The sequence below is a fragment of the Alnus glutinosa genome, chromosome 9, assembly GCF_958979055.1.
Source record: "Alnus glutinosa chromosome 9, dhAlnGlut1.1, whole genome shotgun sequence".
Classification (NCBI taxonomy): Eukaryota; Viridiplantae; Streptophyta; class Magnoliopsida; order Fagales; family Betulaceae; genus Alnus; species Alnus glutinosa.
The window spans coordinates 928,258-945,233 of NC_084894.1; the positions used below are offsets into that span (position 1 = coordinate 928,258).

Below are 16,976 nucleotides of genomic sequence, written 5' to 3' on the forward strand. Positions count from 1 at the left end.
ATGAGAGACAGCTTATGAGACTCAACTAATTTATGGGTAAAAATGAAGTTCCCTATAAACCTGTATTTTTACCTATCAAATCTTTTGACTTAATTGTCATTGTTCCAATAAAGGTTTAGGTTTGCCCAAATTTTTTATCTCGTCATAAAAAGTCCCTAAAGCAAGTTAAGACGTGACATAATAGTGCTTAAAAAGGCCCGTTAATTTTCACTATTTACCATTCACTTTATAAATAGGCAACATGTACTCAAATCTTATGCAAGCTTTGTACTCAATTATAGTTCCAATGGCTAGAATTATTCCCATCTTGGCCTTCCAACTCCTCCTTTTCTTCTTCATCTCTTCCTTCTCCACAGTTTCGGTCGCCGGAGATCAAGATGAAGGCTTTTCCAGAAGCCTAGACAGGAAGCTACTCGGGCTCAAGAAAGAAAAGCTCAGCCACTTCCGCTTCTACTGGCATGACATCGTCAGTGGCCGTAATCCGTCTGCTGTCCTGGTCGTGCCACCGGCCTCCAACACATCGACAGGCTTCGGCTTAGTGAGCATGATCGATGACCCTTTAACCTTGGGACCAAAGTTGAGCTCAAAGCTGGTCGGAAGGGCACAGGGGTTTTATGCCTCTGCCTCACAACAAGAGCTTGGTCTACTAATGGTTATGAACTTTGCATTTATTGAAGGGAAGTACAATGGTAGCACTATTTCCGTGCTAGGGAGGAACGCTGTGTTCTCCGCCGTGAGGGAGATGCCGGTGATCGGAGGCAGCGGGCTTTTCCGGTTTGCTAGGGGGTATGTTCAGGCCAGTACTCATAGCTTTGATATCAAGACAGGAGACGCCACCGTTGAGTACAATGTCTATGTGTTGCATTATTGATGCTCTTGAGTCTTTTTAATTAATTAGCTTTAATTTACTCAATTATGCTCTTAATTTCTTGAGTTGATCACTTTTTGAGTATGTTAGTAGGCCGACCACCTTTGATTGCTTTGAGCCATTAAGTGGGGTTGGTTTTGTGTTATTTATATTCCTTGAGATTAATGCGTTATCAAGTCTTTGATTCGAATACAATAAAATTTCTGTAATTTTAGTCATTTCCACCATACTTCCACCCTAAATCATGTCATATTATATGGTCATTTTGCTTCTATATTGGCATGACTTTCTCTTAAGGTTGCCATAATGTCGTTGGAGTTCCATAATTAATTGCCTCTTATCCTTCTTGCTTAAACTTTTGGAATAATTATTGATTTATCATAATATCAAAACAAATTACTTGAATTTGAACTTTGCTTTCGTAATTCACCTATCTTGAAAGCAGCTCAGGGCAAAAGCAGGGATAAAAGTAGTGAAATGGGTATTATTCCCCTTCTAAAGAATCATACTAGCACTTTTTTTAAAATTATATTATTATAATGAGGAACCCTTCCAAGGTAGTCATATTAGTAATTTTTATTATTATTATTATTATTATGACGAAGAACCCTTCCAAAATAAGATCATTTTGTATACCAATTCTTGACAAGCAAATTTTAGACTCTTGCACAACGCTCCTTTCACACAGATCGGATAAAATTCCTACTTTCCTGATAGACGTAGCCCTAAAGAATTGTTTGTACTTAAGAAGATTCACACCTTAGACGTAATAGAATGCCACCAAGATCAAAATTAGTGGTAGGCAAATTATCCAACTATCGCCTATCGAACGTTTACCGAACTGTCATCGTCCGCCTATCGATTAATTTCAGTTTGGTAGTCGGTATAAAATTTTATTCCGAAAGTCGGTTCGATAACTGAACTGAACCAAACTGCCTTTTAATTGACCGATTAACCGAATCGACATAAAACGAAACGACGTCATTTTAATAAGAACAAAACGTTTGATCCTTTTTTTTTATTATTATTACTTTAAAAAAATATCAAAATGACGTCGTTCCATTACTCACGTTAACTGATTTAACCGACCATCTATTAACTGATTTAATCGACTTAACCGACTTAACCAACTTAACTGAAATAATACACCAATTGCATTCCGACAAGAGTCAGTTAACCGACTGAATTAACAGACTTAACCGTTAACAAAATAAATATCCATTATACCCTATAAAATTTATAAAAAATAAAATAAAATAAAATTACAAATATATCCTTGATTAAGAAATTGAAAATCTTGAAAAAAAAAAAAAACAAAAAAAATCCTAACAAAAAGGGGCGAAACTTTTCAACTTTGGAAACAACATTGGGTAAAAATGAAGTTCCCTATAAACCTGTATTTTTACCTATCAAATCTTTTGACTTAATTGTCATTGTTCCACAAAAGGTTTACCAAAGGGTTTGCCTAAATTTTTTATCTTGTCATAAAAAGTCCCTAAAGCAAGTTAAGACGTGACATAATAGTGCTTAAAAAGGCCTGTTAATTTTCACTTTACCATTCACTCTATAAATACCCAAATCCAATGCAAGCTTTGTACTCGATTATAGTTCCAATGGCTAGAATTCTTCCCATCTTGGCCTCCCAACTCCTCCTTTTCTTCTTCATCTCTTCCTACTCCACAGTTTCGGTCGCCGGAGAAGATGAGGGCTTTTCCAGAAGCCTAGACAGGAAGCTACTCGGGCTCAAGAAAGAAAAGCTCAGCCACTTCCGCTTCTACTGGCATGACATCGTCAGTGGCCGTAATCCGTCTGCTGTCATGGTCGTGCCACCGGCCTCCAACACATCGACGGGCTTCGGTTTAGTGAGCATGATCGATGACCCTTTAACCTTGGGACCAAAGTTGAGCTCAAAGATGGTCGGAAGGGCACAGGGGTTTTATGCCTCTGCCTCACAACAAGAGCTTAGCCTACTAATGGTTATGAACTTTGCATTTATTGAAGGGAAGTACAATGGTAGCACTATCTCCGTGCTAGGGAGGAACGCCGTGTTCTCCACCGTGAGGGAGATGCCGGTGATCGGAGGGAGCGGGCTTTTCCGGTTTGCTAGGGGTTATGTTCAAGCCAGTACTCATAGCCTTGATATCAAGACAGGAGACGCCACCGTTGAGTACAATGTCTATGTGTTGCATTATTGATGTTCTTGAGTCTTTTTAATTAATTAGCTTTAATTTACTCAATTATGCTCTTAATTTCTTGAGTTGACCACTTTTTGAGTATGTTAGTTGGCCGACCACCTTTGATTGCTTTAAGCCATTAAGTGGGGTTGGTTTTGTGTTATTTATATTACTTGAGATTAATGCGTTATCAAGTCTTTGATTCGAATACAATAAAATTTATGTAATTTTACTCATTGCCACCATACTTCCACCCTAAATCATGTCATATTATATGGCCATTTTGCTTCTACGTTGGCTTGACTTTCTCTTTGGGTTGCCATAATGTCGTTGGAGTTCCATAATTAATTGCTCTTATCATTTTAGCTTAAACTTTTAAGAAAAATAGTAACTTATTATGATATCAGAAAAAATTATTTAAATTTAAACTTTGTTTTCGTAATTCACCTATCATAAAAGCAGTTCAGGGCAAAAGCAAGGGACAAAAGTAGTGAAATATGTATTATTCCCCTTCTAAAGAGTCATACTAGCATTTTTTTTTTAATTATATTATTATGACAAGGAATCCTTCCAAGGTAGTCATACTAGTAATTTTTATTATTATTATTATTATTATAATGGCGAGGAATCCTTCTAAAATAAGATCATTTTGTACGTGGAACAATTCTTCCAAGCAAATTTTAGACTCGTGCTCAACGCCCATTTTCACATGGATCGGATAAGACTTCGACTTTATTGATAAACGTGGCCTTAAAGAATTGTTTGTACTTAAGAAGATTCAAACCTTAGACGTAATAGAATGCCACCAAGATCAAAACTAGGAGTGGGCAAATTATCCAACTACTGCCTACCGATCGCTTATCGAATTGAACTACCATCGACCGCCTACCGACTAATTTCGGTTCGGTAATCGGTATAAAATTTTGTTCCGAAAGTCGGTTCGGTTACCGAACAACCCTTTAACCAACTTACAGGACCGAACCGCCTTTTAATCGAACTGGCATAAAACCAAACGATGTTGTTTTAGTAAAAACGAAACGCTCGACTTTTTTTTTTTTTTTTTCCTTTAAAAAAATCAAAACAGCGCCGTTTCATTACTCATGTTAACCGATTTAACCGACCGTCTATTAACCGACTTAAACGACCGTCTATTAATCAACTTAACCGAAATAATTTACTAACTGTATTCTGACAAAAGTTGGTTAACCGACTTAATCGCTTACTCGATACCCACCCCTAATCAAAACTCTTACTCCTAAAGCCAATAAGTTATAATCATGGAGACGAATCCTCTCCATTTCATCTCCTTATAGTCATAGTCATAGAAGCATATTATTAAAGGAAATGCGTTCATTGGTGTCATGCAAAGTCTTAGATGGCATTAATGTGAAACCTTTAGGTCTAGTGGGTAACTCTGGACCTTAGCGTGAATGGGTCCCTCTTTCCCCCGGCAGCCCAATAAGTAGGCCAACAGGCTAGCCACCCCACCTACCAACTGGACCACTGGTACAACTCAATAACTCATGTTCATATATGCCATGGGACTTCATTTGGGAGGTCAAGACTCATGACTCAAGACTCACGAGAGTGGTTTGGCGAAGATACACTTTGTCGTCTAATTGAATTGTAAAATGGGTTTTCTTTTTGAGTCAATCACAAAAAGAAGGAAACCTACAAATTGGTTGAAATTTCTAAATCCATCTTTTCAGTTCTATACTTTCCATGCACCTTCCATTATAATATAAGCCTATTTCTAATGTTTTTAATTCTAAATTTAAATAATCAAATCCTATTCAACTATGTTATTAATTAGTTGCAATAACATTTCACTTTTCTTTTCTTTTCTTTTTTAAATATTGTTATAATAAATAAATAAATAAATAGAGTGTTGTTAAAAATATTACAGTTTTTTATTATAAATTTTCAGGTCAATCAGTAATTAAATTTATTTGATTAACGTTCTACTCGTTATATGTATCACATGGCATTAACGTGAACTAACACATAAATTTAAAAGAATGTTGTAATAAAATTTGTACCCAAGCGATCTAAAAAGGATTTTAAAAAAAAAAAAAACAATTGGTCAAAGGAAAACGTGAGGTTTGGGGTCCTTTTGTAACAGGATGGGACCCATTCTTAACTCCACGTTCGATCGTTTTTCGTTTTGCGTGTGGTGTGGATTCAAAACTCATATTTTGAATATTATGACGTGACTTGAAAGTTGAAAGCCATTAAAGTCACGTAGGCTCCATGGTTTTTGTTTTTACGTTGCCTTTTTCAAGGTTTTTTTGTTTGAGAAGAGACCGACTTTTCGCTCTCTCTACATATATGGCTTATTTTGCAGGGTTCAATAGTAATTTCAACATATAGGTTTTTTTTTTTTTTTTTTTTTTTTTTTTTTTTTGAGTGACTTTAGCAGCTAGTAGCGGAGATTCATTAATAATTTAGGGTCCGTTTGGGTTTGCGATTTCAAAAAGTGCGATTTAAAATAACGATTTTAAAATGTGCGATTTGAAAAAAATGATTTTTAAAAACGCAGTTAAGTGTTTGGCAAAATCACAGTTTAGCCTTTAAAATCGCGAATTTACCTTTTAAAATTCTGTGTTTTCAAAAAAGCACCATCTTATCTGCGATTTGAAAAAGCATATTTTCTGCGTTTTCAAATCACAATTTTTAAAAACGCAGTTCCCAAACGATTTATGTTTTGCGATTTGGTTTAAAATCGCACTTATTGTCTACGAAATCGCAATCCCAAACGCACCCTTACTCGTTAGCATGACGAAAGAGGTAGAGTCATCGCAAAAAAATAAAAAAATAAAAAAAATCTAAGAAAACTTTGTGACCAACGGAACTTGTACAGGAAAAATGATTTGCGGGGCGAAAAACTGTCTCCCATCACCCTCTTTCTAGTTTTATAATAATAAAAAAATCAAAATTTGTTATTTGATAATCATATCAAAAAACAAAATTTTATTTTTTTATTAAAAAATAAAAAAGAAGGTGATGAGAGACGAAAACCACGTGTTTGTTAGTTAGCTATAATTAAAAAATAGCACAAACAAGCATAATATTTTTTATTATTATTATTATTATTTTACATAGAGGTGTTTTAGAGGGCAGATTTAATATTTTGAGCGTATTTAATTTTTGGAAAATGCTAGAATTTCCACCTTTATCCCACCCCAATCCCACCAACTCTAAGTGTTTTAATTTTTTTATTTAATAAATCAATTTTTAACTTTTTATACTTAGGGTTGGTGGGATTAGAGTGAGATAGGTGTGAGAATTCTAGCACTTCTCTTAATTTATTCGTTCCCGACTGAGGTGTAAATTTATTATTGGAAGACACAAAAAATGTGAATTTATGCCACAACTCCGTAGAAGCAGCTGTCAAGCTAGCTAGTAGGCCGACATTATGTCATTATCTCACCACAGAATGGGTCATGAAAATGATAAATATGAAGACCACGCGCGAAGAACCGGTACTAATTTATACCAAATGCGATGAACCGGTACTCAACTTTTGATATTAGACCGAGTCACTATACGATGTCTCTTGAGTCTTAGCACATCAGTGACATCATGCAATGAAAAAAGATCCCATCAAAATTATATAGCATTACAATATTTATGTTATAACATGATAATAATAAAAATTATTACTAAGTAATAATAATAATTTTTTTATTTAAAAAAAAAAACATTATAGTTGACCGTTGACCCCTATTATTTAAGAGGGTGATTAGTGTTTAAATCGAGTTTTAGAAGTATTAAAACATACCTCATAATTTCAGATTTAAGAAAAGGAAAGATTCTTTGGACTTTTCAAAACGACGTGCAAAATACTTGGGTCACATTAATTCACACGCAAGCATCTCACCAGATCAGCATCTCCTTGGAATTATTCCAACTTTCTTACCCTAACCACTTCTTTTCTGTTCCTTAATTACTTCCTTGTGGTTCATCAAATTAATAAGAAATAAGAATAAAAGAGTTGACTAGGTTTTCCTTTATTGTTTATTTCCAGGATACCGGCAGCCTAAGAAGAACGAATTTTCTACTGGCCTAAGAGTTGACTAGGTTTTCCTTTATTGTTTAATCCCATAATATCCACACGGGGTGAACCCTTACACAAGTTACGGCTCTAGTATTGGTGTTTGGGTTCTTGTGACTTAATATAACTCACAAATCACCTTTATTGGTAGCATAGACTTTTAGCATCCGTGCTACGAACTTTAAGCCCGTATCTTCAAAAGCATTGTCTTCGCATAATTTTATTCTTATGTTTAATTTTAGATTGTCCGGTCCTTGTTTGTTGTAATTTCTTTTTATGTTAAGAAAAAAAAAACTTATTGTAGGTTATACTAACTTAAGAATCGAAATTATTCTACGTTGATCTAATCCAATAAGTTCTTCTGCTAAATTCTTCTCTTTTAGCACATACTTCTGGTTACCAACTTTTATATATAACAAGACTTGAAAGAGAGAGAATTCAATTGTTTGTTTTTTTTTTTTTTTTGGATTTAAGGGTGTACGTGATATATATTAGACATCATTTAAAAATTTTAAGTAATCGGATAACATGTTCACTATATATGTGGCAAAATATACAGTGAAATTCTATCTATTCCTGTTTTCTTTCTTAGATTGTGATTTACGAGGGGCCTAACATTAGGGGTGACAATTTGTATTTACGTATTGGTTTGGGTCATGTCAAGGCATTGATATAAAACTAAATACGCCAAATCAAACTCGACTCATTTAATTAAACGTGTCAAACCATTCAACCTTAACCCTATAATTTTGTATTGCATGGGTTTGTGTCGGATTGCAAGTCATGTAAAAAATTGCCTCTCATTAAGTCGCGTGTTGAGTTCGAGTCGTATCGAAGTATAAGTATAAGATCATATAGGATAATCATAACCTAGCCCATTTAATTAAACGGGTTAAATTCTTCAACCCTAATTCTTTAATTTCGTATTCGATTCATAATGAATTCACGACTCGTGTAAAAAATAGCAGCTATACCCTCCATATGTACGTAGGATTTCTTTGGCTGATAAAACTTGTCTTTTCTCCCATTCTCGTCATTCTAGAAGAAGGCCAACCAAATTGATTGACTTATCAACCTGCTTCTCAACATATTGGGGACTGGGGAGGGTAAGGCCACCGAGTCACCGACCCTTCCCTCATTGCATATATATATATATATATATATATATATATATATATATATATATATAATTAGACGCCTTCCCATATTCACTTTATAAAAGACACAACATATTTGATCATTGTTCAAGAATCAAGAGTACTTCCCCATGGCTAGAATTCTTCCTGCCTTCATCGTCTTCTTCCTTCTCCATTCCTTCTCTGCAACTTTGGTCTATGGAGAAGACAAAGGCTTTGGAACACCCTTAGACCCGAAGCTACACAAGGTCAAGAAAGAAAAGCTCAGCCACTTCAACTTCTTTTTTCATGACATCCTGAGTGGCCGGAATCCCACTGCCGTCCAAGTTGTGCCGCCACCCTCCAACACATCAAAGACGGGGTTTGGTTCTATAGCCATGTTTGATGACCCATTGACCTTGGGACCCGAACTAAGCTCAAAAACGATAGGAAAGGCACAGGGGTTATATGGTTCTGCGTCACAAGAGGAATTTGCATTGTTGATGGTTATGAACTTTGCCTTCACTGAAGGAAAATATAATGGTAGCACGCTTTCCATTTTTGGAAGGAACCCGGGCGCCACCAGCAAGGTTAGGGAGTTTCCGGTGATCGGAGGCAGCGGGCTTTTCAGATTCGCTAGGGGTTATGCTCTGGCCACCACTCATGAGCTGAATATGACGACAGGAGATGCCATAATCGAGTACAATCTCTATGTGCTCCATTATTGATGTTCTTGACCTTTTTCTTGGTCATGATCATCGAGGTTCCTCTTCTTGTTCGATCTTTCGCAAATTTTTTATCTTTGAATAATCTTCTCTCCTTTTATTTGGAATATGTCATCATGGTTTGCAATTATTTTGGCTACTTTTGACACAATCTTAATTTAAGTCCATCGGTTATAATTAGTTTGTGTTTGTTTGTATTACTTTCATATTGTAAACGTAGACATTTCAAAGTTTCGGTTATTCTTGGTTTGCTATCCTCCTCAACAGCTGATCAGCTTTTAAGGTTAATAAGAATGCAAAATATTGGACATATATACCGCTGGTGCACAATTCTTTTACATATTAGCATGTGATTAGAGCCAAGTTAGCTACTAAAATATATTTTTTAACACCCTCCAACCAATACGTGTTAACAAGTTGTAAAAAGGCTGGTATTATTGTAAATCTAATATTATTCTTTATCAAAATAGACCGTATTATCTAAAATATGGTACGACTTTTTTACTAAATTACTCCCTAAAGTTTAAAATTTATCATTTTACTCCCTAATGTTAGAACCGTTATTAAATAGATCATTTCGTTTACTTTTCATTCAATTTAATAGTGGCGTTGTTATGTCATGACCAATCAAAAGGCAACATATGTCCCTTTTAATAAAAAAAATAGAAAAAAAAAAATTGGGAGTAGTTCAACCATGCATCCTTGAAAAACTTTTATTTTTTCATTTTTTTTTATAAAATGAAACACGTGTCATCTTCTGATCGAATATAATATGGCTACATCATTAAAATTTAACGGAAGATTAATGGAATGATCTATTTGATAAAAGTTCTAATTTAGAGAATAAATTAATAACTTTTAAATCTTAAAAAACGATTTAACAAAAACCCCTTAAGAGCTACTTAAATATTTTTCCCAAAAATATACATAAATTTAAGTCCAACTTCATGCAATTCTATATTTCTATTCCATATGCATGATTATAATGGGGAGGAGGTGGTGTTTTTAAATATCTCAATTCTATTCCACATGCATGCATGAATCCATGATAGACTTTCACATCCGGTTGGACTTGACTTAGACTTTAGGGGATATCACCTATGAGGGGCTGGCAATATCAGAGCTCCTTCTTAGGTTTCTTTTTTTTTTTTTTTAATAAAAAAATTAATTGAATTTTTAAATTAAATAATTAAATTTATCATTTTCTATAAGTTTAATTTTTTAAGTAACTTGTGACACGGTATCAAAGCACAGTCCTTGAATCCGGATCGTAACTACTAAATTAATAATTAAAATAAATAATTTCTTATCAATTTAATTTTTTTTGGATAAGTGATCATTTAACAACAAAAATGAATTTAACTAGGGTTTTACGTCAAAACAATCATAAGTAGACTGTTGAGTAGAAGATATATATTGAACTTTGGAATTTCCTGCTCACAAGGTTATTACTAATTAAATTACAGAAAGTAGAAGCATTCGACATTTGTTAAAAAATTCGGGTGGCCCGAAACCCCAAGGCTAAGAATGATTCCACCCCTAATGATATGATTAATTACCAACTTATAGAAAGACACGGTCTTGGTGAAGAAATGAGAATTGATTATTGGGGGACGGTCAACCGGTATTTATAATAAACAAATGTTTTTTTTTATCAAAAAGTAATTTTGATGTGACATTAGAATTGCTTTTTAATAAATAAAAAAAGCAGCTTGTTGGTCACTTGTGAATATGAACAGAAGAGATATGTCTTTGTTAAACACATTTTCACCTATAAAACGAAAGTCCATTTTGATGTGTTTGGTAGGTGCACAAAACACAAGATTGGAGGCCAATGTCATAGCCCCAATGTTGTCACATCAAAGGGTCGGAGAAGAAATGAGAGGAACTGCCAAATGCTTAAGTAGCATTTGTATATCCAGTTAAAGTTTAGCTGTCGTAATTGTCATTGCTATATATTCAGCCTCAATGCTGGATTTAGAAACAATAGTCACTACAGGAAAAATGGTCTTTATCGACCACTTTTTAGCACACCACGAAACCAAGCAAGGACCCAGATAAACTCAAAATCTGGTGGTAGAGCGACGATCATCTAGATCACCCACCCAGCTATATATTAGTCACAAAAGGATTCAAGACATAAAGAACCACGACAGTATGTAGAATAACCCATGATCAAGAGCCTTTGAAGTAGCGTAGAACATGCGCTTTAAGGCAATCCAATGTGAAGAACCAATATTCGGTCCATTGACCAATTAACTCGAGTACAGTAACGTGATACCACATCCAATTCCCTGCTTTGGCACTCTAGTAGTTGTCCGGTTGTCCCTGTGATCTTAGCATGAAGTAATCGCTTACAAGAGTCACGAGACCTAGGAAACACAGCAATGGGGGTGCCTCCGGCCAATGAATGAGTGCCATGTGGTCGACAATTACAGCAAACCTACTATAAGCTCCAACAAGCTGCTTTTTTGCTAAACCCTTCTCTCCGAACGGCATGAAAGGAATTCTAGCTATTCCTATGTTCTTTATCATGCCTGGAATTCACGAGGGCTTTATGTTTGATGACCCATTGACCTTAATTAGGACCCAAACTATAAGCTCGAAAACGGTAGGAAAGGCACAGGGGTTTTATGCTTCTGCGCAACAAGAAGAATTTGCTTTGTTGATGACTATGAACTTTGCCCTTCACCGAAGGAAAATATATATAATGGTAGCACGCTGTCCATTCTAGGGAGGAACCTGGGCGCCACCGGACAGCATGCAGGGAGAGGGAGTTCGGAGTTGCCTGTGGTCGGAGGCAGAGGGGTTAGTTTTCATGACTTTAATTTGAAGACAGGTGATGCCATACTCGAGTACAATCTCTAGATACGTGTTCCATTATTACTGATGATGTTCTTGACATTTTCTTGGTCATCAGCACGAGGTTCCTTTTATTTGGAATATGTATGTGTTGAGGTATCCGTGTTGATGCTCTCAGAGTCTCAGGGTCATAGATTTCAATTATTTTGGCTACTTTTGACAAGCTTTACTAATTAAGTCGAGAGATTGGTTAAAGTATTTGTTTGTATTACTTTAAACTTAAAGAATTAATGCTAAACAAACTCTCAAGTTTATATTTGTAAGTGTTTATATACTCTCGTGGCAGTACTGAAAACTACCATTAGATTTAAATTCAATGTTGATCTATCATTAAAAGTATATATTTGAAAGTTTGTATAGCATTTCTTTTAAGCTTATACGTACGTGTACCATGCTTTCACATTGGACAAGCTAGTAGACATGCATTTCAAAGCTTCGGTCATTCTTAGTTTCTATCCTCCTCAACAGTTGATCAACTTTAAGTTAATAAGGGTGCAAAATATTATACCTAGGCTATAACTCATTTACAATTTGTTTATACCTATTAGCGTGTGATTTGAGCCACAACAGTTACTAATTAAAAAGAAAAATGCACCCTCCAACAAATACGCATCAACAAGTTGAAAAGAGTGGTAAACCAATTGTAGGTCTAAATTATTCTTTAGCAAAATAGAACGTTTTATTTAAATTTTCTGAAAAGTATTTTCTCTTTGAATCATGCTCTTAATAATACGAAAGATCTATGTAACTTGTATTTTCTCTATTCTCATTTATAAGAAGAAAAAAAATTTAAAATTTAAAATTTAAAAAGGGAGAAAAAAATATGTTCCAAGGATCTCTAAGGTATGACTTTCTATTAAATCGCTCCATAAGGTTAATAGTTGTATCAAATAGATCATTATGTCCACCTTCTATTAAAGTTTTAATGGTGTTGCCACGGCATGCCCAATGAAAAGGCGGCACATGTCCCTTTTAATAATAATAATATATATAAAAATTGGGGTGGTTCGACCACCATGAGAAAACTGTTAATATTTATTTTATAATTTTACTTTTTATCTTTTATTATATATGTTTTTTTATTAAAGAAGCTAAACATGTGTCGCCTTCTGATTGGGTATGATGTGCATGCATGCCAACATTAAAAATTTAACAAAAGGTGGGTGAATGACCTATTAGATAATAATTCTACTCTTAGGAAATAAATTGATAAATCTTAAAACTTAGAAAGGGATTTGATAATAAATAAATAAAAGCTATATATACCTCAAAGATTACAGAAATATTTTTCCCAAAAAAATACCGAAGGTCCGAGTGCATGTCCAACTACCTAACGTGCATAATATTTATAATGGGGATCGAAGTTGGTGGCCGGTGGTTTTAAATATATTATATATCGACTGTGGTTAATTGTCTCTGAGAATGATAGACTTTTACTTCCAATTACACTTGGCTTAGAAAATTTGCCGTCGCTAATATTGTATTTACTCAATATATAATGACAGTCGTTGTTGGATATTAGAAGCCAATTCTGACTTATATAAGCTAAGTTTAGGGCTATATATATATATATATATATATAGCTTAGCAAACTTACTTTTTATTTTACTTTCTTTTTTTAAAATATATATATATATATATATATATATATATATATATATATATATATATATATATATATATATATATATATATATATATATATATTTACTTTTTCAAAGCACCTACCTCCCTATTAACATTTTAATTATTCATTTTTACTATTCCATTTAAATATGCACTTAAAAAAAATAAAAAATGATAGTTTGAAACTGTGTAAAAACATATCTTTTTGTAGCGGAAATATTCTTAACAATGTACACACACGATTTTAATAGTAATTTAAGGCACTATTCTTCTCCCTTCCTCTTCACAAAACACCAACTACAGGCTGCTACATCTCAGAATAGGCCGGGGAACATTTTTTTAAGAGATGTGCTATATCTATATATATATATATAGCAATGGGGTTCTAGCTTCCAATAAAGGCATGCCACGTGGTTGGCAGACACCACGTAAAAATGAAATTTTCGTCTTCTTAATTTCTCATATATGCTATATACCCTTAAAAGTTTTCTCCTAATTTATACTGACTTAAGAATCGAAACTATTCTGAGTTGGCCTGCTCCAACAACCTCATCTGCCAACCCCTTTTCTTCTCTCCTTGTACGTAATTTTGGTTGACCAATTGTTATAACAAGACTTGAAAGGGCGAAAATACATTTTATGATAAGATTTTGTTTCGTTGGATCTTTGATAATATCACATTATTTAAAATCCTTGTCATTCTAGAAGAAGGCCAACCAAATTGATTGGCTTATATATCATATCGACCAGTTTCTCAAGCATATTGGGACGTCCCTTCCCTCATTGCATATATATATATATAATTAGACGCACATATTCACTTCATAAAAGACACGTACAACATATATATTGACGACCTTTGTTCAAGAGCTCCGATCCCCATGGCTAGAATTCTTCCTGCCTTCATTGTCTTCTTCCTTCTCCATTCCTTCTCTGCAACTTTGGTCTCTGGCGCCGGAGAAGAGAAAGGCTTTAGAGCACCCTTAGACCGGAAGCTACACAAGGTCAAGAAAGAACAGCTCAGCAACTTCAACTTCTTTTTTCATGACATCCTGAGTGGCCGGAATCCCACTGCCGTCCCAATTGTGCCGCCACCCACCAACACATCAAAGACGGGGTTTGGTTCTATAGTCATGATTGATGACCCATTGACCTTGGGACCCGAACTAAGCTCAAAAACGATAGGAAAGGCACAGGGGTTTTATGGTTCTGCTTCACAAGAGGAATTTGCATTGCTGATGGTTATGAACTTTGCCTTCACTGAAGGAAAATATAATGGTAGCACGCTTTCCATTTTTGGAAGGAACCCGGGCGCCACCAGCAAGGTTAGGGAGTTTCCTGTGATCGGAGGCAGCGGGCTTTTCAGGTTTGCCCGGGGTTATGCTCTGGCCACCACTCATGAACTGAATCTGACGACAGGGGATGCCATAATCGAGTACAATCTCTACGTGCTCCATTATTGATGTTCTTGACCTTTTTCTTGGTCATGATCGATCGAGGTTCCTTTTTCATGTTCTTTCGCAAATTTTTTGTCTTTCAATAATCTTCTCGATCTCCTTTTATTTGGAATATGTCGTCATAGTTTTCAATTAAGTCCATTAATGGTTAGTTTGTGTTTGTTTGTATTACTTTCACAATTTATATTGTAAAATTAAGTAGACATTTCAAAGTTTCGGACATTCTTGGTTTGCGATATATCCTCCTCAACAGATGATCAATCAGCTTTTAAGGTTAACAATTAAGAGTGCAAAATATTATAAGCACGTGATTGGATCCATGTCAGTTATTAAAAAATATTTTTTTTTGACACCTTCCAACCAATAGGTGTCAACAAGTTGTATATTAATTGTAGGTCTAACATTATATGTTCTTTAGCAAAATAGACCCTTTTACCTAAAATAAGGTATGACTTTTTACTAAATTGATTCCTAAGAGGTTTAAAAGTTATCACTTTACTCCCTAATATTAGAGCCGTTATTAAATGGATCATTTTGTCTACCTTTCATTAAATTTTATAGTAATGTTGTTACGTCATACCCAATCAAAAGGCAGCATATATATGTCCCCTTTAATAAAAAAAAAAAAAACTAAAACCGAGAGTGGTTCAACCATCCTTTAAGTTTTTTTATTTTTTCTTTTTCTTTTCCTTTATTTTTTATTGTTTATTAATTGAAACACATGTCGCCTAATTTAGAGAGTAAATTAATAACTTTTAAATCTTAGAAAGCGATTCAATAATAAAAAATAAAAAAAAAAAAAAAAACTCCTTAAGGGCTACTTAAATATTTTTTTCCAAAAATATACATAAATATCTCAATTCTTAACTAAAAAAAAAAAATCTCAATTCTATTCCACATGCAAGATAGACTTTCACATCCTGTTGGACTTGACTTTAGACTTTTGGTTTCAAGGGGCCTATCACCTATGAGGGGCGGCTGGCAATATCAAAGTTTTTTTTTTTTTTTTTTTTTCAATTTAATTAATTTAATTAAAATAATTTAATTTAATTATCATTTTCAATAAATTTAGTCTTTCAAGTAACTGTTGGAAGCCGGCCGCTTTTAGTTGGATTATGGGAAACTGATCGAGTTCGCATTATCCTAAACTTACATACATTTTTTTCATGATTCTTTTATGTCAAAACAATCATAAGTATACTGTTCTTTTTTTCTTTTTCTTTTTCTTTTATATGAATAAAATCTTTCATAGAACACAAAACACTATACACTCCAGAGAGCCTGGAACTCTGTCCCAAAGGAACACAAACACCTTAAGGCCAAACAAGCCAAACCCAAACAAAACACCTGCAACCACACAGGGAGCAGAACACAGACACCCAAACCAACAACAAACCAAGTTCACGTCTAAACAGCAAAACAAGCACAGGAACTCAGAAACAGCAACAAAACAAAAACAGCAGAAACTCAAACAACACCCAACTCCAAAACAGAGCACACTAGATCAAATTCTGCAGGGTCGGTCCATCTAGAAACAAGAAACAGAAAATTATGGAGGTGCTTAATTGAAATGTCATGTAGCCGCAAGATATTGAACTTTGTAATTTCCTGCTCACAAGGTCGTTATTACTAAATTACAGAAAGTAGATGCATTCGATATACGTATTTGACTTTTTGAAAGAAATTGGAAATTTGGAATTGGTGATATGGTTAATTAACATCCCCCTCAAGCAAATGAGGGGAGGAAAAACTAGAAGCTTGTCACCGCGAAGAAGAAACCGACTTATAGTAAGATCCGATCCTTGGTGAAGATATCAGCCGGTTGGTCACTTGTGAATGTGAACCGAAGACATATGTCCTGGTTAAACACTTTTTTACGTATAAAATGAATTAAAGTCTATATCGATGTGTTTGGCATGTGCGTGAAAGACAGGATTAGAGGCCAATGTCATAGCCCTAATATTGTCACACCAATGGGTCGGAGAAGAAAGGAGATCAAGGAACTGCGCTGCCAAATCCTTAACTAGCATGTGTATCCAATAAAGTTTAGCTGTAGTAATTGTTATTGCTCTATATTTAGCCTCAATATATGATG

General features: G+C 34.6%; 4 protein-coding genes across 4 annotated transcripts; all 4 read left to right on the forward strand.

Annotated features, from left to right (window-relative positions):
- Positions 1–249: 249 nt before the first annotated feature.
- Positions 250–1,086, forward strand: LOC133877601 (dirigent protein 22-like). Its single transcript, XM_062315980.1, has one exon. It carries the CDS (start codon positions 257–259, stop codon positions 869–871), a length of 615 nt encoding a protein of 204 aa, XP_062171964.1. The 5' UTR covers positions 250–256; the 3' UTR covers positions 872–1,086.
- A 1,347-nt stretch (positions 1,087–2,433) lies between these two features.
- On the forward strand, positions 2,434–3,278 carry LOC133878624 (dirigent protein 22-like). Its single transcript, XM_062317200.1, has one exon. The coding sequence runs from the start codon at positions 2,452–2,454 to the stop codon at positions 3,061–3,063; it is 612 nt and encodes a 203-aa protein (XP_062173184.1). The 5' UTR covers positions 2,434–2,451; the 3' UTR covers positions 3,064–3,278.
- Positions 3,279–8,298: 5,020 nt separating this feature from the next.
- Positions 8,299–9,116, forward strand: LOC133878381 (dirigent protein 19-like). The gene has a single exon (XM_062316932.1). It carries the CDS (start codon positions 8,364–8,366, stop codon positions 8,937–8,939), a length of 576 nt encoding a protein of 191 aa, XP_062172916.1. The 5' UTR covers positions 8,299–8,363; the 3' UTR covers positions 8,940–9,116.
- Positions 9,117–14,202: 5,086 nt separating this feature from the next.
- LOC133877991 (dirigent protein 19-like) lies at positions 14,203–15,119 on the forward strand. Its single transcript, XM_062316470.1, has one exon. It carries the CDS (start codon positions 14,306–14,308, stop codon positions 14,885–14,887), a length of 582 nt encoding a protein of 193 aa, XP_062172454.1. The 5' UTR covers positions 14,203–14,305; the 3' UTR covers positions 14,888–15,119.
- Positions 15,120–16,976: the final 1,857 nt, after the last annotated feature.

Excerpts from the sequence above, each read along its gene's own strand:
- LOC133878381 (XM_062316932.1), top strand. The coding sequence starts at position 8,364 with ATGGCTAGAATTCTTCCTGCCTTCATCGTCTTCTTCCTTCTCCATTCC.
- LOC133877991 (XM_062316470.1), top strand. The coding sequence starts at position 14,306 with ATGGCTAGAATTCTTCCTGCCTTCATTGTCTTCTTCCTTCTCCATTCC.
- LOC133877601 (XM_062315980.1), top strand. The coding sequence starts at position 257 with ATGCAAGCTTTGTACTCAATTATAGTTCCAATGGCTAGAATTATTCCC.
- LOC133878624 (XM_062317200.1), top strand. The coding sequence starts at position 2,452 with ATGCAAGCTTTGTACTCGATTATAGTTCCAATGGCTAGAATTCTTCCC.